We start from the raw sequence: 25,835 nt of genomic DNA, 5'->3' as shown, positions 1-25,835 counted from the left end.
CCAGTACCTCACCACCCTCACTGTAAAAGACTTTTTCCTTATATCTAACCTAAATCTACTCTCTTTAAGTTTGAAATCATTTCTCCTTGTCCTGTCACGACATTTTATTGCTATTAATGTGAACTTGCAGGAGCCATCCGCCTCACCAGGAAATGCACACAGTCTTAGTGAAAAAAAAAACAACCCACCTGTGTATTTACAAAATCCAACCTAGCACTTTGCTCAGCTTTATTATTCAGAACAAAGTTAAAGGATAGACTGTTCAGAGGAGTAAGACATGTTTTGACAGGAGTCTGGAAGATGTTTCCGTCTGCTACAACCACCCTTGTGCTTCCTATAAGGGAGCTTTGCTCAGTGCAAGTTCAGAGGCAGCTGTCACAGCAGCTGGAGCTGCTCACCCAACTGCTGCTCTCCTGACCTTTCTGAACAGAGGTTTGCCCCAGCTCCTCAGCAGGCCAAGGATGAGCTGCTCCCCGAGGTACTGTGAGAAAGGACTTCAGGGGAACACTAACAAGGTAAGACTGTGCTAACACAACAGGGATGGCAGCAGAGTAGCTGTTAATCCACAAAATCAATGAACAAGTTCATAGAAAGTACAGAAAGTATTCACAGAAAGATACTATCCCTGGAAAGCTATCTTCAGAAGCTTTTATAAATCTTAAATAGATATTTTAAATGATCATTTCAAACAGGATGTATGCAGTTCTAATCAGACATTCAACACATACTAAAAACTGATCGTGTCTCTTTACCAGACTTTTATAAGACCTGGGTTACGAGAGAAAAATACCCCTTGCTTCACTCACATCTTAGTCATGTCATTGCGTTTTGGCAGTACATACGGTTGTGAACAACTGTTTTCAAGGATGAAGCACAGGAAGAGTAAAGTTAGACCAGAAATCTCTGCTGAGCACCTTGAGAACTCACAAAGAATAGCACACACTTCCATCAAACAAGACTGGTGCATTAGTTTCACAAAAACGAATTCAACGATTCCCACTGGTTTTATGCTTTTGTAGCTCTCTATTAGGTTTAAATAATAATAATAATAAATATTAAATAACAAGTTTTGTTACTTATATACATTAACTATCTTTTACATTTTGTATGTGCCCAAGACAATTCCTCTTCCCTTAATACGGCCTGGGCCAGCCAAAAGGTTGGGCACCCATGTTCTAAATGATCCTCCCCACAAAATGGCTTAACATACACGCGAAAGGTTATGAGGATATAGTACAGGCAGTGCCTGGGATGGGCTGCAGTACTTTTTGTACACTGCATTTATTTTTGGAAATAAAAAGCAAAACTTGAGCATTTCAACAACGCTGGTATGAAACTGATGCACAATAAAAGCACTCTTCTCCAATACTTTCCTCTAAACAGAATATCTGTCCTGACACCATTTCTTCCAGGTGCCCATTGGCTCGAAGTGCTGAGTGCTACAGTTCACCTTCTTAAATTCTGCAACTATTTGAAAATAGTCTTAACTACTTTTCCATGATATTAAACTGAACTTAAGCACTGATGATAATGAAGGTGAAACGATGAAGGTGATGTTCATCCTGTTACACATAAATGACAGTATCTTTAGGGAGAATAAAAAGTCTTGCAAATATTTAACACAATTGCTAACACCTTAGGCAGGAATTAGAACTTTCACGTGTGCTAAGAAAAGGAAACCACACTATAGTATAGATTAGAGACTACATTTCAATTGTCAGGCTAATCCCATATTTTTCATGATCAGTGATCCTCTTTATTAGCTTTCTAAGCAATCTGACCTTTTGACTGTCAGAATAAGGACTTCAAATGAAGGCAAGTCTCAGTTTTTGTGAGGTGATATTTCCACTGGGCAATTTGAAAATGTTATTTTTTACAGTCAAACGGATTTTATGTGCTAGTGCAGGCTTCCTGACAAAGCTACATTCAAGTTTTCATTTCTTCTTGAATGCTATTTAGCTATTATTACAGCTCAAATATACCCCCAGCATACAGCTGTGTTAGAATATGTGTTATGCGTATTGTTAGCCTGTTTTTCTGCAGTGCCTCTGCACTAACAACATCCTGTTTCCCAAAGGAGATGGTTTCAAAGGAGCCAATTAAGTGAAAACCAATGCTGTATTCTCTCTTAGTTTCAGAGAAACCATGCTCTGTTGTTTTTTAGCAGAATAATGAAGGAATTAATATAAATATGCAGTAATCTGAATGTGCTGGCTCTTGTTCTTCGACTATTCAGTGGCACATCAATGAGGTTATTGATGAGCAAGGGCAAAATCCTACAAATGATATTTTTCCCATTCTTCTACATGAAATGTCAACCCCTGCAACATACAGCAAAGCCACTAGTTAGCCTGTCAGCAGCAACCATTTTCTAAAGCTGTCTGCTTCACAACAAGGCAGCAGCTCTGCGCATTCAGCAGCTCTCATCTGTACTGCTCACACTCTGCCTGTCGTGCAGAGCACCAGCCCTGCACCATCCCCAGGGATGGGATGGAGGCATGTGGGTAGAAAGCTACCTTCAGAAGTGGAGTAGAAGCGTAGATGGGGAAACATGATAACACTGGATAATTAAAGGAGAAGGGGAGTATCTGTACATATCAACAGGGTTACCTGTGCAGCCGTTTAGCTAGAAGCCCATTAAGTTCTGGAACCACCCTTGACATTATTAAATAACTTAGACCCAAACAACAGATAGCAGAAGGTTGCACCCCTGCAACTTGTTTGGCTGTCAAATGTGCCTCCCTCCTTAGAGCTGGTGGGTGCTTCTTACTGGAACTGCTCCTTCTCAGCAGAGAAGAGACTTGGTTTTGTACCCAGCTGCTTGTTATGTGCAGCAGGACAGACACCCTTCTATTCCTCTCTCCTCAAGCCTCCACACATGCATATGAAGTGGCCTGGGCTTGCAGGAACTGTCTGAACAAAATAGGGCATCTCTGGAAAAACAGTAGAAAATAAAGAACAAAAGAGTAAGAAAAAAATCATCAAAAGGCAACCAAACAACTGGGAATAACTCTCAGTGCAGAAACAAAATCTGATACACATAAAAAAAGGAAGGAGAGTAAGGCGGAAGAAAAGTTGTTTCTACACCAATTCTCCCACAGTACCCATTAATCTCCTTACTAAGCAGTTCAGATGTTTGGATACTTACTTAGTGAGAGACAATGTATTAATGTAAAGCAGTTTTATTCACAAGCCACTTAAAATCCAATTAAAATCTATCAACTAAAATAAAAACATGCACTTTCCTCGGCAGCAATTTACAGTTCATGTATAGAGCTTTAAAATGTATGTGTGTGGGAAGCTTGTTTATTTTTATGTAAAGTGCTGAAACTTCCCTCAGCAGGCATAATAATAATTTGCTTTCATGTTTTGTCCTGAAGCATGGCTTTTCATTCCTATCCAAAAAAACAGATTTCCAGCTGCTTAGCCAAACAAACTGCATCACTAAACACAACAAGCTTTTAAACTTCACCTCCAATGAATAAATCCAGCAACTTCTAACCAGTCTCATTTTGCTTTCATTACATCTCAGCATATGGAAATCCATTCCTTTATGTGTGCCCTCTCCTTATTTGTAATGTTTTTGTCAGGGAAATCAAGTCTCCAAACTCTGATGGTACCAGAAAACCTAAACAAAAATTCTTCTTCCTTTCTTCTAAGAAAGCATGCTTACATTTTAAGCTACTGAATCTATACTGCAATTATCTTATAAAGCGTATCAGTTACATAAATGTTAATATTTAAAACATATGCCACGTTAAGGTAACTTTGAAGGAAACTGCTTAGCCCACAATTTACTGTACCTTCACTACAAAGAAAACACCGTATTTCTGAACCAAATATATATCTTTGCTTATTCAAGCAAAAGAAGATATCTAATGAGACAGAAGGTGAAAGGTATTATTTTCTCCTTAACTCAGTCTGTTTCAAAAGGTGGAGAGCTTTTTTGTCCACCTTCTCTACGTACACTCTATTCCTGGAAATTACCTCTAGTATGGTAATTACTAGAAATTGAATTATCTAACATCAACAGGCTTGACATACACCCTATTCATAGGTAGGATTAACCACCTGTAGGGGCTGCAGATGGTGTCTGTATTGCCCTGACTGCTCAGACGCATGAGGGAAGGGCAGCTTTACAAGCTTTTCTTTATAGCCTCCACAATTTTCTTGCCAATGGCAGCAACAGAAGTAGAACCACCATTCTGTCTCACATGCAAGACCATACCAGGTACCCAAACCAGCACCGAGTCTACGTTGCATATACTCTCCTATCATTGTGACACTGAATTGTCATTTCTCTTTTGCTGGTGAAGAACTGAGGCCAATACAGAGCCCATTGAACTGGTCAGGATTTTTTTTCTGTTTAAGAAAATAAAAAACTTGGGCTCAAAGCCACAGTTGTTCAAACCATGTAGAATACTACAGCGTTTTTCCATGATATCCCTGCTTTGTTAGTCCATTTGCTACAGAAGATTTTAGTTTTCATACAAAAATTTAGAATGGAAAACTGTAGTGAATAATTACACATCTTGCAGTGATTGGTGTTTTTCTTAGGCCCTGAATTCAAAAGAACACATTTGGAACATAATTTTCATTCTTTCTAATTTAGAGATCGTGGAGATTCTACGGCAATCTAAAGACTGACCTCTTGCTCCAGTCTTAAAGTACATACATTTTATTTCAACAATCATTGTGAGGGTGGAATAGGAATTAGTCCTTCTTTCTAATAAGGATGAACAATACATAACACAAGCTGAGAACCCAAAGATCCAAAGAAAGAGATATTCACTCCTGATAACTAATTAAATTCAGAACTCTTCTTCCCTATTTTTGTCTACTTCTTTTCTAACAGTGAAACTGCGTATTTCAAAATATGCCACCTGCAGAAGACAGCAAAGCACTGGCCAATGTCTGACTGCAAAATCAAACAAAGCTTCTTACATTTTTTAAAACGCATTTGCACTTGAAAATACTGAGCATTCTTTGTGAAATGGAATTCCTTTGTATACTCAAAAAACAACCACAACAAAAAAGGCACTGCTTAATGTATTTGATGAGTATTTCCAACTCTTGTTACCTTGTTTTTAAATCAGATATAATAGTTTTCACTTTACATTATTTCAACCACATCAGGTAAGTCTTATCATCCTCATCCATGAAAGAGTCTAATAGAAACAAACATGTTCTATGGTTAAATGGATATGTTCTTAGCAGAATACAGCAAAGGGGAAAAAAATCACACGCTACAACCCAGCTATGAGCTACCTCTTCATCAAAATCATACTATCTGAGGAGAACAAGAGAAAATGGAGGGAGGCTAATTACTTTCCTAGCTCTGCAGTCAAACGGCGCAGGAATGCTTTGTTTTCAAACACAGCTCTCAAAATAATTAAACCCTTTTGTGCCAAATATTTTAAGGACCTGTGCCATAGATAATTATTTACCTGTTCTCAGTTACATATCATGAAAGACGTATCTCTGCAAGTGGGGCAGGAACTCCCAAGCTCAGTTTCTCAACTTCAAAGTTAGCTTTAAAACCACTGGCACTTGCAGTGGCATCTACTGCATGTCCATTGAAATAGAAGCCTTTTCATGATACTTTTACCAACTCCTTTCAAAGCAGAAATATGAAAACGCATTGAATCTCTGGAAGCTAATTAATACTGTAATGACCTCAAACCATGGAGAGTAAAGTTATCAAAGTGGTGATCACAGAAGAGCACTCTCCTGCATGCAGTCAAAGACCAATTGTTTCTCACTGGTAACTCTTTTCTGTACTGACATTGTTCATGATAGAGACATTTTTTAAGGACAAAACTTGAGGGAGCTATTTTAATAATAAATAAGAACAAAGTACAGGTAACCACAGATGCAAATGCATAAATCTATTTCAAACGTTGCTACCTTTGGCAAGACAAAAGACAGTTTAACATCAGCTTTGTATTAAAGGGCTTGATTGTGATGGATGGAGGAACAAATCTAAGATGCTGGCAAATTGTCCAAACTGGAGTTTGTTGACAGCTGTAAGCTGAATTTAGGAGACCATCACATCTACAAGAGCCTAGTGTAAAACTGATGAGTGCTAAAGCTTGCAGCCTGTTCTGCCAGCAGAGATAGTTGATAATATAACTGTCACGTCAAAAAGCCCCAAATGAAGTGGTTCCATGGCACTTTTTGCCAGTATCATTAAATACACTTTGGGGTCCTAAAAGAAGGAAGACTTCAAGTGCAAATAGAGGGCAGAGGAAGACAAGGAGTTGTCCCAGTTCCCTCAAACTCCACACGATACCAGCAGAGCTGCCAAGAAACCATCTTGTTCACAGAGTCTTTATTAGAAGGCCTCAACTGTTGCCAAATTAACCTCGGAGAGGTTATCTTTACCTGCCCAGGTGGTAAAGAAAATTACTAATCATGTTAGTGTGGTAGGCACATAAGACAACAGAGATTAGTGGGGGATGGATGGCCTAGTTACCTTACCATTTACCTCACCTCAGCAGTTTGCTCCCCTGCACCCAGGCAGGATTCATATCTGGGAGATTACAGGGCTCTCCAACTTCATTTTTTTAAAGCGGGAAGTGTCCTGGAGGTGGCAGACACTGTTCTGCTTTAACTGACCGCTGTACTGGACTAAGCAGGCAGAGGAATGCCATGTCTGCCACCAGGAAGGAGGAGGGCAGCTTCCATTGTCCCTCCTCCTCCTCCAGCTTCTTGTGAGAAAAAGCAGGCCCAGGGAGGGGAAAAATGTGTGTGAATATATACATATATATTCCCATGGTGTTCAGAGGTACATTGTTTGTGACTATTTTGCGATTATTAGGACCTTTTTTGAAGGTTCCCCATAACTGACAGTGTGTGTAAGCAGGAGGCAGAGCCTCTCCAGTCCAAAATGGCCGAAGTAGAAGCCAACATTCAAGAGCCAGAAGCTCTGGCATGAAGATTTCAGTGCTCCTCCTGAAGCTGTCACCATGCAGCTCGGTGCTTTTGGCAAATGGCAGACAGATTCTTCACTGGAAAATCCAAGTATTTTGGCTCTCAATGCATGAAACACCATTACCAGGACAACAAATTCCAATAAACACTCCCTCCTTTGCTCACCAACACATTCAAAGGTGAAGAAGACGAATATCACATGTTTAAAAAGAGTACAGTGGCTAATTTCAAAGTAAAGAAGACTACATGTTGACCTCCAATTACATTGCCCAGAATGAAAAACCAAGGCAACTCTTTAAGACACCAAATGACATCACTTTAATTAATGAAACCTGTCTATCAACCTAATTCATTTGAACACTTGTCATGTGCAGAGCAGCTTTAAAATTACATTAAAGGGATTTACACAAACCATCTCTAGTTTCTTGAATAGGCTGAAGTACAGAAATCCCTTACTTTCTACACAGGTTTATAAAAATTAAATGCAAACAGAAGAGAAAAATTCAACTCCTGACTACTTTTGTGTGCTGCCTGGAAAACATGTTTTCTACTTTATACCTTTGAGCCATTAAAAATATTTCTACTGTGACAGAATTCCTCTGTCCAGACATGAAAAGACTTAATAAATCATGCTGACTAATACTCTCCTGAACTTCAGAGGTTTTTCATATGCTTTTTAATATTACATGCTACCACAGAAGTGAAAGCTTTTTTTTTTTTTTAAAGAAAAAAAAAAAAAAACAACACTATAGCTTTTCTCTGCCCCGGTGCTGCCATGTTTTCAATTATCTTTTCATTTTAGTGGATTCAGGTCAGTGATACTTGACATCTATACCTGCGTGAGTGAAATGTATAAAACACATATACGGGGACTTGTTACACACAGTACAATTCAGTACACCGATCAATTGTAAATTGATTAGAAGGGAACAGTTCATAAAGAGACTTGGTTTTTATCTCTTTAGCAAGGAGCTCTCACCTCACCGAGAGCAATCTCATCTAAAGCAAGTGTCAGTCTTACTGTTCATCTCCAGAAACTTAGGCATGCCAAAAAGGAAAAGTAAATACAATTGCTCGTTATGACCTTCTTGTCTGGGCTCCAAGCTTGTTTTGCCCTAACGAAAAGGCAGGCAAAAAACATAGTTCTCTGTTTTGGCTTAAATCACCCCAAGTATTTTGCTCTTCCTTGTCATCAGGAATTCAAAAACAATAAAGCAAACTCCTAGTTTATTTAGCATTTAAAATCAAGTTTCCATTTCCTCTTTCTCCCAGAAGTAAATATATAAATAAAACAAAGGGTTTTGTTCTCAGGAAAAAGACATAAAAAGCAACTCTCTGTTTTCCATCCAACCAGGCTTCTAAGTGTCCCCTTTATAGGCTATAAACAAGACAAACTCAGAGCTGAGCATAAAGCATTGCTTCCACATGCATCTGGCTTCTCTCAGCATGAGCACTGTGCCCTCTCCCCATGCCAATCACCTAAATCCTTAGTGATTGGTTTGAGTAGTGATGGATGCTCCTCAGCTCTGCCAGTTCACTGTACCTCCCCACACAAAACCCCTGAATTCCCACGCCTGCTGCTTTCATCTAGCTTCCAGGCTAGTCTACATCTTCTCTTCAATAAATGCTCTGCCAAACTTGGTAGAGTCAAGGAGTTTATCTCTTGGGACCATTTCCTTTAGCTTCATAAGTTAATAAGTTATTAGCGAGGCTACCAGATGAAAATGTTCAAGAAGTTTTGCACAACTAAGCATTCAAAATTCATCTGCAGAGATGCACAATCTTCAAGACTGCATTGCCCAAGCAATACAGCAAGGCAAAGTGAAAATTCATTTAAGAAATTCACTGAAACCATCACCCAAGAAACCCCCTGCTTTTCTCATTGTGGTAATTCATTACAGATATTTATTATTCAACCATTTAAAATACACTTTGGGCCATGAATCCTGTAGATAAATAGTCTTTTGAAAGCCACCCTGTGAGACTATTCCACTTACAATACTATGTAAGGATGTCGCAACTATATCTTTTAAACAAAAACCTACTGTAAAGTTCCTCTAATTAAGAAATGCAAAACATTCCCTGTCTCCGAGACCAATCTTTGAGATAAATATGATATTCTGACTTCTAGATTCAGATCTTCAAGGGCCAACCATCTAATGCACAATTTATTTCTTTGTATCAAATGGCCTTATCTCACTTAAATATTCTTTTCCTAAAATACTACATGCAACAGTACACTAAGCAAAAGTGGAACAGAAAATAGAATCATGGTAACGCAGTAATCAGGAGCATATTAAAACAATCATCTAGCTCAAACAGAGCGACGATTGTTTTGGAAAATCAGTGGTACTTCTAAGTCAATTCAAACAACTTTCCTCCAAATGTTTCATTTCTTTTAATACTGTTACCAGTACTGAAATAAATGCACCAAAAGGAACTTTGCCTCAAGCTCAAGGCTCCCTCTTGAATAATTCAAAAGCAAGGCAAGCACATTGGCTTAATTAAAGGGCCCCTGCTCAGTTTCTTCAGTTTTCCCTTATTGGTCCTACGTACAATATGCCTCTATAAGGAATTAAGTAATTTTGTAGCAACTGTGCTGCTTCCATTTTTTTAAATTTTTTTTGACAATGCAATTACATTATCCTCCATGTGACTCCAAATTAGCAATATTGACAACAGAGATACCAACAGGAAAAGCTTCTGAGCATCCTCAAACCCAGTCATTTGTGTCCTGACAAGAACGGGAAAAGGCAAAGCTTCAACTGGCACCTTTCTTCTTGACATCTCTCCAGCATGGCGTGAGGCTGAAATACCTCACAGAAGAGAGACTCGAAACTTTATAGCAGACCATACTTGGAGACTGCCATTGGCACCTTTATTTCAGACTGGAAGGGCCAAGATGTTTTCATCCAGATAAATCAGTCTGCCTAATTAGTTCCTCCCCCCATAAATCCCACTTCTCTCATGACCTTAGAGCATTACAGCTACAGGAATGCCCATCCTGCCCCTTTCAATCACAAGCTCTATACAGACAACTTAAAACAGCAGAAACAAGTTAATCTGCTGGTTTGAATATGGTCTGTAAGTGCAGCCACTGGGAATTTTCAACACTTAATATGGTATGAGAGAGTTGTGCATGGTGATTTTGTATGCCGTCATTAACATGTTAGTCTACCAAGACATATATCACATATATAATGTAAATGGTATGAGCTGTACTGATAAGGTACCTGCAATACTCCCTAGGACATTACATGGAATTCGAAGGCAACCTGTGTCCTACAGACACAAAAGACGACACCATGTGAATCTGCATAAAAACATCCAGCATTTCTGTACATTTTTTAAAGCAGTGGGAGGAATCGGTAAAGTTAAAAGCTAGCTAAAACACTGAAAATCCAAGATTGCAAAACCTACATGGGTAGAAACAAGATTCTAACAACGATGAACCTTTGCCAAATCCTGAAGTAAGACAAGCTGCTGTCCTAGCCAATCTTTCTGAGCAGATCTACTGCCTTTACTAGGCTGACAGTGAATCTGAGAAATCCACTGAGGCCTTCTGTGCTCCTATCAGTTTCAATACCTGGAGAAGGGAGACATATGCAAGCTGATGAAAGGCAAATCAGGGCCGCTCTAGACAGCTTGCATCGCCAGCCTGCACTGCTTGGCCAATTGCCACAGCTCCTCCGCAGGGCAGAGGAGATTCAGGCCACTTTGGTAATTAATGGCAGCTCTACTCTTTTTTTTTTCTATTTTGTATGGATCACTACAGCGGCTCTGTGCTAATTGACCAACCATTATCCTGATTCCAAGCCATTAGTTAGAATTTCAAAATAATTCGATCAAACAAAACGTACCTCATAAAAGTAAACACCCATTGATCTATTTTAGCCTCCGGAGTCTATTTTAGGCAGGGGTACTGTTACTGGGTAACACAGGTTCTTTGAGAATTCAGATTAAAGCTCATGTTCTGATGTGTTATCTCTGACAGACTGCTTTGCACATTTTAGATATTTGTATTTTTAAAGAGAAATCCAGAGGTTTTTCACAGCAAATTGTGCCTTTTGCACAGCAGGGACACCATTACCACCTAACACCATTACCACTAAAGAGTCCTTCCACCTCCACTAAGAACTGGAACTTTATTTGCACCTACGTATAAATTATTTACAGTAATTGCAACATAAAACAGAGGAGAAAAAGTCCATGCCCAGCTCTGCTTCTTTTAGATGCAAAAAGACCACACACAAATTTCAGACCTATTCTAACCTACCAATATAGAAAAATTATCTGAACACCCAATCTGTGTTTCCTGTTTTTGTTGGACAACTCCTTGGATTCCTCAGACTATTTTAGACCTTAGACAGGTTATACCAGTATAATTACACGAATTATGGGTACAGGGTTTTTTTAACCAGTGTATAGATGCTTTAATATGAGCCATAATGGGAAAGCAAAAATTGCCACAGAAAAGGTGACTTGGTTTTGTGTCCCAACCTGGACACCTCAATCCACCTAAGCCTATGCTGATGCAAGGGATGTTTTATGTGTTCTATGTAATAATAATTAAAGAAAGGAAAAAAAAACCACTTTTTTTTTTTTTTTTTAACTGAAAAACCCAAATCCTGCAAGACAGCTTCCTTGCACTCATGTTTGGTATAATGTAGTCCTATGCAAAACCAGAAAAAACCTAGAAGTTGTGATCAGTACAGAATTATTACTTACAATATTTATCTTTTACTTGCAGAGTTCTCAGCTGTCATATATCTGCTTCCTCTGCAGATGTTTATAAAGCCCTCTGTATCAAAACCATGGCATTACTGTTATAAGATTTTATTTTAAAACCAACAACACATTGCTGTAGCCTATACATTATTAAGATTGAAACATGCAGAGATGCTTCTGTTTTTTTCTGCGTGTTCTGTCTTCAGCTCTGCTCCCTGGGCCTACAGAGCACAGGAGCTCCATACTGATTTCTTCCATGACTCAGCCCCCAGCATAGTTTACTTAGACAGTTCTTCGGTTGTGCCAGCACAAATGTTCAGGGGGCTTTACAGCAAAACAGAGGAAGAAACTGACAGAGTTAAAGAACAAAACAAAAACCTTTTTGTGATGCTTGACTAATATAGGTGATGTGGATCCCAGCCAAGGTGATAAAGCAGACAGAAGAAAAATGCTACAGTTCAAATGAATACCTGTGACATACAAGATATGGGCAAGAAAAAAATAGCAGATTTACTACATTTTGAAGACAACTCAAGAGTCAGTTCAAAGAATGGTGAAGAAATAAGAAAATGCCTGTGGATGCATGTTATTTTGTTAAGATACATTTATTCCTTTGTTAACTAAATCTGAGCAATTGCTCTTCTGAACCTTCACAGCATCTGTGCATCAGTCTGAAGACCTGGAGTAACTGACACAACAAGGTGTACCCTAAATCAACATGCTTTGGGAGGGGGGGAGCCCAAAAGGGAATGCTTTTAAGCTGCCTGAACATGAGTGGTTGAGCAGCAGTCCTTGGGACTTTACACTGCTCAATATTGAAGTCTAATTTCTGTAAACACGGTACAGAGAGAAGAGAGGTGGCCAAGATGTTCAAGGACCAGAAGCTCTGCTCTGAAGATTTCAGTGAAGATTCTGGCCAAGGAGTGTGCCAAAACAAGCCACCTACCTGTGCCAATCAGCATCAACCATGGAGGTCCATCCTTGGTGGCCCCAACTCCCCAAGGGGTTCCACGTCACACCAGTATGACACGGGACTGGTGTTTACAAAATCATTTTGGGAGGTTTGGGTTTATTTCTAGATTACAAGGAGTTAAAGTGCAAATATAAATACCTAAAGGAGAGTCTGCCTCCCTCAAAACTTAAGAGAAAACTTCCACGAACCCAACAATTGGTTCAGGAGGTTCCTCGACATTAGAAAAAGCATCGCAGGCACTAGGGCTGTGTGTACAACTGAAAATTCAGAGATAGATGATGATTAATTTTCAGACAGCACAGAAGGACTTCCAACCCACTGATTTCAACATTTCCCCCCATGGACATACAAAAGATGTACGTAATCTTTTTTCTAAAACAAGATCCACCAAAACAAAGAGTGGCATGTGACATTTGAGTATGCTAAGAACAGAATTCAAAGGAAGAGAGCTGATCACTTGTTATGAGCAGACAACTGGGGCACTGCTTATCATCTCAGTAAGGTTCCAAGATATTCAGTTTCAGAGAGTTACAGGCTATGCTGCAAATTGCCTGTTTCAAAATGACAAATACAGTACAGCAGGCTCATATAAAGTTGCTCAGGTCAGTCCAATTCTAAACAGAATTACTTGCAGAAAGCTGCACCTTACCTATTCTAACCTCATGAACTAGGTACAATTATGGGCCTCTGAATTCCAATAACAGAAACTCTTTAACTGTCTGTCATAAACAAATACCCAGATTTGCTTTTAACCGCATTTTCTGGTTCCTCTCGGACATTACACTCATATGTACCACATACATGATAATTATACATGTCTTCAAACTCTGCCTCCAAAACACGTAGATCTTTTCATCCCACCTCTAATTGCATGGAAACAGAACATATTCTTCTTTTACTCAAATACTCAACACATGCCATAGATAGTTGAACTGTACTACCAGAGTACTGAAAACAAAACACAAACAGATCAGTATCATCACGGTAAATTTCAATTCTTTCCAGCTGAACAGAGACAGTCTACACTTGAACTACCAAAATACAAATCAACTAAATTGGAAAATTTATTTTAGAGACCAATGCCAATGACTACAGGACACATAAAATAGCTACATTATGGGATTTTTTTTTTCCACAGAAGCATAACTTACTCTTCCTCTTTGTTTATGAGCAAAGCACACACATTAATTTCCACCAATAAAAATACTGCAAACTGTAATGTTGTTTACATTTGTTATAGCATGATAACACAATACTGCAACATGCTGCTCTAAAAACAACTTTCATGCAAATTATAAGGTTAGCATGGAGATTTCTTAAGTATGAGTTTTGTTTACACAGGGGCCTGGGTCACTGATTTATCTCTGTGAAGCAGCAGTTGCATGACAGTTAATTTTTGATCAGAACTAACTAACATTGTCGTTGAATTACCTCAGAATGATTTCTTAGTAAGGCCCAGGTCCAGAGGCCACTGAGCACCTTGGGGCCACTCACCTATATTTGTCTCTGGCACAAGGTGTGGCTCAGCCACAGGTCAGTTTCCTGCACAAGCTGAGTTACTTTCGGGTTGAAAACGTAAGTAGGAGTAGGATATTGGTTCATGAAGACTACTGTCTCCTTATGTGTCTTGTAAGAGATGTAGAGAGAAATATAGTAGAAGGGAGGTCAGTGTCTAAACTTGAAGATATCACTGACTGCACCTCTTCTATGAAGAATAATTAAGCTAGGGGCTAGTACGGTCAGTAGCAATTCATATATAGCAAATAATACAATGCAATACATCAAAGCTGGAAGAAATGACAGGGCTAGAACTAGGATGGCAGCTCAACCCAGCAAATACCAGCACAGAACAAAACTTGGTATCAAATGGATTAAGGAAGCTCACAGAGCTTTATTCATATATGGAACATGAAGAGGTTGCTGACCTAGAATAAAGGACAGCACTAGAAATGAGTTTGGAGATGGGGCTCAGGCAAGCAGATGTTGTTAAGCTGCAGCTTAGAAAGCACCTCCAGGTTAACATGAGAAGTGGTGCTTCCATCAGACTGCAAAGATCTGTGGGATCAGGAGTGAGATAATGCAAAGATTAGGAGGGGAATTAGAGTTTGAGCATGATCTGGAAGAGGCTGATGAACTGCATCATCTTGTTTCAATATCAGGGAGAGCCACATGCCATGATAAAGGTGCCACGACAGGACTCTCCACACCCTTAGCAAGCCTAACACACCTCCTGGCATGCCAGGCCCACTCTGCATATATCCTCTGTTGACACAATGCTGTATGTGCGATGTAAACCTGATGCACGCCAGACCCCTTTAGCCTACTTTTTATGTCCTTGTTAATGTGTGTAGTTAACCAGGATATGTGGATTTCCCATACTGTATGTGCAGAGGCACTGCCTTTGTTGTGTGTACATGCTGTGGATGAGGACAGGCAAGAGAGTCCCAAACACAGAAAGGAGTTGCCTGAAAATCCAGTCCTTACTGTTTCTATTTCTTCCTTCATTTGCACCAGATCTACCAGGTCTGAAATATATCAAAGTCTAAAAAAGTTAAACGTGGCAAGTAGTATCTCCTCCCTTCATAGATACATTCTTTAAAACAGTCAATCAAGTCTACATAGCAGGTTGGTCCTGCCAAGGAAATCAAAAGCCAGATCAACCAAGCATACAGACATACAGCAGAAAAGCCCATCTATGTCTTCTCCAAAAAGTGGCTTTGTCAGTGCCGACCTTGGCAGAGCTATTAAAAACTCTTTTCCCAACTCTTGGGAATAGATATCCACCACATTACTCAGAATTTTCCACATAAGGGGCGGGTTCAGGATTGACCTTACCTAGTTTAGATTACAGCAGAACTTGACACATATATTACCTATCACTGTGTTTTAATCGCAATACAGGCTCACCCATATTAGCAATATAGGAAAATTCAGACTAGGTGGTAAGAGAGGCACTGAACTTCACAATAAGGATCTGAGACGCAAGTCTTATGAGGAGTGGCTGAAGGAACTGGGATTGTTCAGTCTGGAGAAGTAGAGGCTAAGAGGAGACCTTATCACTCTCTATGACTACCTGAAAGGAGGCTGTAGCGAGCTGGGAGAAGGTCTCTTCCCCCAGGTAACTGCTGATAGAAAGAGTGGTGAGGCACTGGCACAGGCTGCCCAGGGAAGTGGTGGGGTCACTGTCTTTGGAGGTCTTCAAGAAACAGATGTTGTGCTGAGGGACATGGGTTAGTGGGCACGGTGGTGATGGGTTGGTTGATGGTTGGACTTGATAACCTCAGAGTTCTTTTCCAACCTTAATGATTCTGTGATTCAATGACCCTTTTTGGAGAGAGATGAAAAACATAACCCCATTTCAAGGACAAAATCATGTCCATACTGGAGACTATATAGTCAAAAATTTAAAAAATCAATACAAGTACCATACAGCTCACCTCCACTATTTTTCAAGCTTGCAATTTGAAGAATGCACGGTAGGCGAAAATGATTGTTGCTTAATTAAACAAGCAAACCTGCTTCAGCATTCACTACAAACTGCAGAGGAGAAAGCTTCACAGTGAGTCTTGCTAGGAGAGAATTACAATAATGATGCCTTATGGTCACAAGACCACACACTACTGTTGTGCAACAGTCAGTGGGTAAATAAGGGTGTAGCCTGCAATATGGCTTAGCACTGGAGGGGAAAAAAAAGTCAAATCCAAATCATGGTCTTATCCTTGAAAAGATTTGAAGTCAAGAAAAAAGAATCTCACAGACCTGCACAAATGTGAAAAATGACAAGAATGATAATGCTGTTCTAGTACTGTCAGTGCATTAATGATGCAGAGTAATAAAGGCAAGTCACAGAGTTAAGCCTGCAGCAAATAACTTAGGTGAAAACAACAACAGCAACAGAAGAGAATTCTGAGGGAGCTAGGAGTTAAAGTTAGGATGACGTAGAACTGACAGCTGAAGTCCATTCAGTTCCTTAAAGTGATACACAAAAGCAATACATTTCCAGAACAAAAATAAATGGATAAGCAAAAAATAATACAAGTTTAAGATGCTGATTTTAAACCACGTAAGTATGCAGATACCTCAGGCCAGGGGAGATGTGCATTAACAAAGCTAAAACAGAAAGTCCACCACTCAGCAGCCTTCTTGGTTAAAGACTGACCAAACATTTTCTTATGCCCTCTGAGTTCTAGGCACATGTACCAGTGTAGCTGAAGGATTTCAGAGAAGCTTTTCAAACTTATATTTTCTTGCTTGCAGACATTACGTAAAGAAAGTGCAAAATAATCACCCCTACAAACCCCTCTGCCCTCAGCTCTCCATATACAGGTCTCTAATAACCCAGCTTTGATTGTTTCACCACTTCACAGCATTTGTGCCAAACTGGAGGAAAAGAGGATATATTGATTGCATCTATCCTATACAGCGCGGACATAAAACCATACTGTTTGCAGTAGCTCCTACAGGGGCTTAGCAGCTTGCTCCTCCATGTCTTTGCTGCTGCTAGCCATGCACAAGGAAGACACCCGGCAGCAAGGAGGGAAAAGCAGCCCTCACTTCCTCCTGCCAGGGCATTAGCTCAGGAAGCCCCAGAGGCAAGGGGCTTGAAGGGGAGAGTGTGCCATCCATCCTGGCCTCCCCATCAACTTCATTGGTCCCTCTGACCTTCATTGCTTCTCTGAGGAGGGGAAAAAAGGAGGCTTTAAGAATTTAGCATTATTTATGTTAAGGGAGGAAAACGAGGTGTCTTGGTCAGGGCACTAGACACACATACATGCATAGAAGTCACTGTGCTGGGTGGTGAGTGGATTGCAATGAAGTGTGTAGAGCCCTGTCACAGGGAAAAGGAGGAACAAGGGGATGTAAATCCTCTGGGAGATGGGCAAATGAGAACACACCATGAATTTTAACTAAGTTTATGAGGAGTGGCTGTCAATGCTACTTTTCCAAATAACACCACCAATTTAACTATGTGTCCAAAAGCATCTCAGACAAAAGCTATTCCCATTCTACCCTCCTGAGAGCTTTCCTCTTTACTGTCAGCCCATTAAAAGCACCCAGTTTTGGAGGAGTCATTTTTCTGCATGCTAATACATCCTTATGTGTTATCCAGGATGCTCTATTCCAGTCCCTTAATTTCTGTGACACACTGAGCTTCTCATCCTTATGACGAGATATGAGTTGCACTTAAGAACAAGCAATATACAATGTTCAATCCACTAGTACATGAAACATGCTTATGAACATCTTTGTCTCTACTAGAGACTCTAGAATTTGTAGTAAAGACTACTCTATCGGAAACAGAGGATTAAAAGCTTCTAAATCATTGTCCGTGGTAGCCCAGATAACACTGAAGAACCTGTTGCAATTAAAATTCCTAAACTGTATTTCCAAATCTCGCAATTCAGGTCAAGAACCACAATCATAATTATAATCAGTGAAGTAGTGTATATTGACTCACTCCATACAAATAAGCTACACTTATAATAGCAGTCTTCTGCTTCAGTACAGAAGGGAGACAAAGGAAGAAACTGATGAAGAATCATTAAAGCAGCGCTGCACTAATAAAAAGGTTAGAAAATTGAAACAACCTGTAAAGTAACCAAACGCACACAAAGAAATAGACATTATACCCGAAGGCTCAGTATCCAACACAGAGATGAAATCAGAATGTGATATGAATGGCAGACCCTAAAGTTATGGTCTTGCCGTGTCTTACTGTCAAAATGAAATACTATTTTTGCAAGCAAGCTTTAAAGAACCAGGAAGATCAGAAATCAAAAAACAATACAGCTAGTATGAAACTGGACAAGAACACAGAAAACAGATGATAAGGACAGTGGGATATCATATAATCTGCCTATTAGTGTACCTTCATGACATCCTTATAGGAATGAATAGCCTCAACTTCCTCTTTGTCATCATCGTCATCATCCTCCACCCCCTCATCCAGCGCATCATATCCCTCATCTCGACTCCCGTCGGTTTCTGTGGTGTTGGTCATGTGGTCTATCAGCTGCTCCAGTGGAGGACTTAATTCCCGCTCTTCATTGTCCTTCAAGCCATAGTCCAAGGCTTTGTATATAATAATCCCTAGGGATTCAATAACCTGTAAAAGTAAACAAGAAATATTTGTGAATGCCGTTCAACACTATTTTCTGGCGTTTGCATTACAAATATAGCAACTGAAAGGGTAATCGACATCAAAACCTAAGAGAAAAATGATCACCTACTACCTTCAGTAGCACTTCAGTAACGCAGCACATAACATGCAAGAGCAGATCATACCACATAACTACTGCTTTCTTATTTCAAAGTCATAATTTAAAAACAAAGCAGGACCCTTTTAGATTATTTTTCCTTTTCACTTCTAAAATGACAAATGTCAACAGACAGAAGTATAGATTTTGTAAGATTACATCACATACATATGATCTTCTTCTCCTGGAAAGAAAAAATGAAATGAAAAGAAAAGAGTAAAGATGCCTTTTTCCTCCCTTGAATGGCATCTCCTCCAAATACTTGAAAACTGGCCTTCAGCTTCTGCATCTCTTCTTTGATGTGAGAAATGTCTGGAGACAGCTGTGGACATCCCAGTATTAACTCACGGAGCACCGGGACATCAATCCCCAGGAATTCCTTTGGCTGCTGCACATGCTCCACTGAGGCTATCAACACCTGAATTTCATAGTAATGAGGTATAATCATGAGTTTTCACTGAATTAAAGATTTTCGTTTTGTGCTCTGTCAAGAGCAAAGCAAGCAAACGATCCCTTACCCAGTGAAAGCTAGCAATAAATTGCCAAGAACATCTCAAAATGCTAACTGCCCATTTTCTTTCTTGGCATGGACTATTTTCCCTAAGAATAATGCTGAACGCTGTCTTAACATTGTAGAGATGTAACAAGATGACATTCAAAGTGAGGAGTTTGGAAAGGGGTTTTAATGCAGAGGGAAGGAGAAATGGGCTTGCAAGAATAAACCACAAATAAGGTAATGGTAGATGCTGGGAGATCCTTGTCTGACAAGGAAAGGACTGGAGCTATTGCATGTAATCTCCGATCTTTCCTGTGTGTTGTGATGGCCACTGTGTCACACAAATGAGCAGTGTAGGAGTGGTTGGCACTAGGGCAACTTTAATAACAGAAGTATTTCTAAGCACACCAAACCCTGTCATCAAATGCCATTTTCTCCCATCGGGTTTTCAGTACTATCCTGGTGAACAGTTTTAAAGCAGATTTTTCAAAGTCCATTTGAGTAAATTGGGCTACACATTTGGATTCTCAAAACATTAAATCTGACTCTCCAGCAACTCATTTGTTCTTACACTGCAAGTGGTTGGAGGCTAGCCAAGATATAGAAAGGTGGGCCTACTAGACAGCTTTGTGAAGCAGCTGTACACATGCATACTTCCTTTCTCTGCTGAGATCTCTGTAGTGCTAATTCACTTTGCAAGACAGTGGTTAATAAACAAATATAAAATCCAATAAATAAAAAACACCCTTTTAGAATCTATTTCTAATAACTGTAATAGCTCAATTCACTAAATACATTCTATTGGTACTGAGGTGTGTTTTCTCTGACTCTGGTTCTCAGTGCAATCTCAACATAAAGTCTTTCAGCAACTGAATGGGAACAGAAGAATTACCAGTTACTTCCAACCTGAAGTGGACCTAAATGAAAACGAAGTACAAATGAATACTTGTTTTGATAATTTACGCACCTGGGATTAAGCCCAGTGTAAATGATTGCTAATTTTAATAAAAATTAAATTTGACAGAGCCTAACATTCATGAAAAAGACTGAAATGCCTAAATTAGATGCAAATAACGTAATGTTGTATGTCATACAGTGAGAGCTGCAGAACACTTATTCTGGATTTTGCTACGCCAACACTTGGAAAAAAAAATAGAAGGGGGAGTATAAAGAAAGTACACACTCCCTGCCTCTTTCTGTTTGGGAACATTGGGAACAGGATTAAGGCATTCAGGAGCACCACAGCTAAAGCTGGATGACAGCTGCTGCATTCTTTGATGTACCAGCAGTGGGGCTTTTGCAGTTCAGTAATACGGCCTGCGCATTTTTACGTCCCATGAACAGATTTCCTAATGCATGCAAAGCTGACAAAACATGAAAGCCTGAAGCAGCACCAATTCAGACCCAGATTTCAGTCTTTTAGCTCCTTATTTAGAAGTCATGATCAAAACTGTATTTATCTAGTGCCTGTCAGTATCATGGGTTCACCGCGCCAAGAGACAAAAAGCACTGAGCTTCTTAACTGAGAAACTTTGAGTTGCATTAAAACTGAGAACATTCTGCACTCTGAGTAATACCGGTTTAATCAAGGCTCCTGTAAAACCACAAGTGCCATACGAATACCAAACAGAAGTCCTAGAACCACCCAACCTTCCTACCTGAGCAAAATGACTAATGCAACTTTACACACAAAAAAACTTCCACATTTATGTAAGTAGAACCACAATGTACGAAGTTAGACAGCTCACTGCTTACTCGTGAGCGCTGACCCTTTACCTGTAACATAAATCAAATACAAGCAAAAAAGGAAAATATTTTCATGGTTGAATGGATAAGTCAATAAATATGTGGCTTATTGAGCTGGATAAACAGGGACTGATACAGTATGGCTAAAAAAGCATCAACTATTTTAAAAGAAATCAATAATTCTGCATTGCACTGATTGTTAATTGAACATGAAATAAATACTTCCGGCACCTAACAAGTGACAAGTGCTGACACAGTTTTGATTTATATCCATGAATACAGAGTTATAGGAGGGGGAAAAAAGAGTATAAGGAACTTAACAAAGTGCTGTTTTAAATTAGAGTTGTACATTAACACATCCAAACATGTACATGCCAGTGAAAAGAGTGTCAGTACGAATGATAAACAAGGCTGCTTGATTAGCATTAAAAAAATATAAATCAAGTTCTGCACCTTGAGTTTTGGAAGTCATTTGCTCCTGGCTGATTTAAATTTTGGCAAAGGACCTGATCTCTCAAATCAATCAGTGGCTAAATAACTTAAGAAAATAAACACGGAAGCTTGCATTGTTTGGCTTTACACCTTCTCCCCAAGTTCTTTTGAAAGTCGTGGCTTCAGACCAAAAAAAGCCAGCAACAAACACCAAGCATTTCCCACAGACTGAACTTGTACTCTTATGCTTCAATCATTAGCAAAAGGGGAATTCTGTCTCACTGTGAGCACTCTTTCGGTTCCTACACCAGCCTGGACTTGTATTATACTCTTATTTTATAACAAGTTGCAATAAACTTGCAAGAGACTTTGCCAGAATGCACTGACTTTACACATGGTGTCCTTGTGTTCCTTTTACACACACTAAAAACAAATCCCAAACCATTCATCTCATTTTCATAAACAAACACCCAATGGAACTTTCCATTCTGCATACATTCCTCCAATACATTAAGGCACGCCTCTCAGAAAGGGGTTCATTACTTCCCAGGTCTTCTATAGGGCATAAGTCTTGCTCTTGCCGTGAATGCTGCCCATTTCAGAGTCCTAAAAGTCTTCAAATATTCAGACCCTGTATAGGAGTAAAACATGTCCTAGACAGTGAAATCACTTCATTTCACTTATTTAAAAAATAATAACATTGAGAAGAGTCCTTTTTCCCCTTACCATAGATGTTTCTGGCTCTTTCTGAAACTTGGGCAAGAGGCAGGATCTGCATGCCATTCCCCCCTCCACTCACTGCATTCACAATAGGCCACTGTCTAAGCTTTCATCCCCTTCCTAGGGTTTGCTTCAGTTTTTAAACAAAGCAACAAAGCCTAAGGACAAGCTGATACTTAAAGCAGCAAAGGGCTTTTTTCAGCTCGAATTCCTGTCCATGCCTGAAGTTCACGTTCTCCCTTCCTCCAAAAACCATGTATGTTTTGTAGCCCTAAATTGGGATTTAAAAGACCATAAGCCTCCAGGTACTAAGGTGAGTGACTTAGAGCTTTCCTGTGGGGACCTCAAACACAGCAACTAGTAATGATGCTATTTACATTACTACTGCACTGTTTTTCATAAATTCTATTTTTTTCTGAATTAAAAATATTCACAATTATTAAATGCTCACACTTCTCACTAGCAGATCTCCAACATATTTATGACAGAGAATAACCCTGCCTTATGGTAAAAGCGCTGAGAGCCTGAGGACAACCTGTAGATACTCACCCACCCTATCAGCATGCCAGAGGCTCCATGCCACACTTCAGGTATTGTGACATGCTGCACAGGCTTATTTATAGACACCTCTGAAATCAAGGGTAATATTCTACTGCACTTTAGGACATGCACAAGTTTTTGTGGTAAAATTCTGTGATACAATCCAAAAGATAGGTGTATTCAGATCTTATAACTGTTTGTCTCCAGCTAGATAGAGCAGAGCAAGCTACTGCCCTGACTGCCACTGCCCATGGTAGCAAAGGAATTCACTTGTTTCTTCAGCATCTAATTCTGTAACTGAGGGACCTCACTTCCAGGAAGGGTGAGCAAACAGCCTGGTCAGGATAAACCCAGGTACACATTTTGGTTATTCACCTCGTCATCAGATGTCCTACATAACTCTCAAGGGTACATCTCAGCAGGCTGTTGTCACAGACTGCTGTTACCACAGACTGCAGGTACACCAATGTCAATTTTACCACAGCGTTCTTTGGCATTAACAGGCCAGTACTACCCAGGTTTTAATAGCTGGGGACACAGCTAAATTTAAATATGACCTTCACAAAACTGGAGCAACTTGCAACAGATGATCTAACAACAAAAGTGAAAACTTTCAACTGCTTCCAGTTGAGCAGCAAGGATTCAGAGTATTTGCAGTGAATCAGGTGAATTACTCATATCCAAAGGATATAGACATAAGATATAGGAATATTTAACTTCTGGGTGGTGTTAGTTCACAACGAATGCAATTAGGTACTGTTTTCTGCAATGTAATGAGGCTTGCTTTTCAATAGAAAGCAGTAATAAAATACTATAATTTGCTATTTAATATAAAGCAAAGAAAAATCTGAATATCCAGGCTGGATGTGGCTCTGGGCAGCCTCGTCTAGTGATTGGCGACCCTGCACATAGTAGCGGGGTTGAAACTCGATGATCATTATGGTCCTTTTCAACTCAGGCCATTCTATGATTCTATGACTCAAAACAAAAAATTAGAAAGGAAATCACAAAATCACAGCATTGCAGGGATAGGAAGGAACCTCAGAAGATCACCGAGTCCAACCCCCCTGCTAAAGCAGGTTCTATACAATGCACATGAATTGAAATGCGTACTTTTAACTGGATCCAATCTGTTTTAGGTGCATTCAGATTTAGGTGCATTCAGATTTAGGACAACTTATCTATTGTATTCAAGGATAGACCTTCTCTAAAACGGCCTTATGTCTTTAAGTCTATCAACCACAGTGTGGGTACAGAGACCGACCGGCTGAATCCTTTTTACTATTCAGTGATAGAATAAAGAGATTCAGTGGTTGAATTCCTGATCAAAGACACAGAACAAGCTTAAAACATACAAAGGGGACATCAGCTTCTTTTTTTTCCTTTGTTCCTCCACAGTGAATACGTAAAAAAAATTAAGCAGTTAAATGTTCTCGGACCAGGATGCCTCTAATAAAATGGCAGTAAATTAACTGTAAGTTTATTAAGGTTCAATGTTGTATAGATCTCCAAGTTACTCAGAGGTTCTGATAATTGTAAATATAGAATCATGGAATGATCAAGGCTGGAAAAGACCTCCAATCCAACCAGTAACCTACCACCAGTATTTCCCCACTAAACCATGCCCCTCAGTACAACATCTAGATATTTCTTGAACACCTCCACAGGCAGCCCATTTCAACACCTGACCACTCTTTTGGAGAAGAAAACTTTCCTAACAACACGCTCCAGGACATCAGTGTCATTCTTACAGTGAAGGGCCCAAAACAGGACACAGCACTTGAGGTGCAGCCATATCTGTGCTGATCACAGAAGGAGGATCATTTCCCTGCTCCTGCTGGCAACACTATTTCTGATACAAACAAGGATGCCATTTGGTCTTCTTGGCCACCTGGGCACAAGATGGCCATAATACACAGAAGATACAGAATCAGACCTTGTTACAAACTTCTGTTTTAGTTCCCTTATTACCATACAACATCTCCCTCCTCAGAAACCCTTCAGAAGGCACCTGGACATGGGCCTCGACAGCCTGCTCTGGATGGCCCTACAGGAGCCAGGAGGCTTGGACAAGATGGCATCTATAGGGCCATTCCCACCTCAGCCATCTCGTGAAAGCCACAAAGACGCCATTAGCCTTCAGAGCAATGCTTACTATACATAGGAGATAGCTTTTTTTAAAGAAAAGTTTGAATCTAGTATTAAGCTGATAAAACTCAAAGTGGTAGTATATCAGAATCATTTAATACTGTATTTATCCAACCGAATAAATTACTCTTCTCTTTAGGACATATAATCCTTCAGTATACCTGAATTTACTAAATAAAATTAGGTCCAAGGAAACATATTTTTGTTTCTGTTGTTGTTGTTTAACTATATCTAGTCATTAAAAACAACGACAAGTATATAGGTTGACATAGAAATAGAAATCTATCAGATAAAATTAGTAGGCCAACAGAAAATAATTAAGTTCACCACCAAAACCAAACCAAGCCACTGAAACTCCAAGGAGCCAACTGTGTAAGAGCTAGAAATTACCATTTTTCTTATCAGTCTTTTAATAAAGCTTTATCTATGTTACAATAGAGTATCAGATTAAATACAGCAAAGGATTTTGCAGTGAGAGATAAGTGACTACCACAAGAAAAACTGGTATAAAGAAAAGGAAAGCAAGTTCAGTAGCTCTGGTCCTCAGAACTCACGTGTGACTGGCTTAAATTTGGTTGATATTGCATATCTGCGTACAGTCTGTAGTGCAAGCTATGGGAGCAAGATGATAAAATAACCTCTCATGAAAACACTTAGAGTAGCTTTGATTCAGTTCAATTTACTTTAGTCATGAAGCGATACAAAATCAATGCCTCCTTTACTCAAACTGTCTACAAAGTTCAGCCAATCTACCCAACAATTTGATTTGTATTAACTTCTTAGCCTTCCCACACAGATTTCATTTCAATCACTGCAGTTGTCTGCTACAGGCTTTGCCCCATTTTAATTAATCCAAAAATTA

General features: G+C 39.5%; 1 protein-coding gene across 7 annotated transcripts in view; it reads right to left on the bottom strand.

Annotated features, from left to right (window-relative positions):
* Positions 1-25,835, bottom strand: part of SPIRE1 (spire type actin nucleation factor 1) — a 125,211-nt gene that overhangs the window by 52,379 nt on the left and 46,997 nt on the right. For all 7 annotated transcript variants that reach the window (XM_040696641.2, XM_040696644.2, XM_040696642.2 and 4 more), the window contains exon 3: positions 18,504-18,740. In XM_040696641.2, coding sequence (XP_040552575.1) covers positions 18,504-18,740 — 237 coding nt within the window. The remainder of the gene's footprint in view (positions 1-18,503; positions 18,741-25,835) is intronic.

Source organism: Gallus gallus, chromosome 2 (assembly GCF_016699485.2).
Source record: "Gallus gallus isolate bGalGal1 chromosome 2, bGalGal1.mat.broiler.GRCg7b, whole genome shotgun sequence".
Taxonomy (NCBI): Eukaryota; Metazoa; Chordata; class Aves; order Galliformes; family Phasianidae; genus Gallus; species Gallus gallus.
This window is presented reverse-complemented; position numbering and strand designations above follow the sequence as displayed.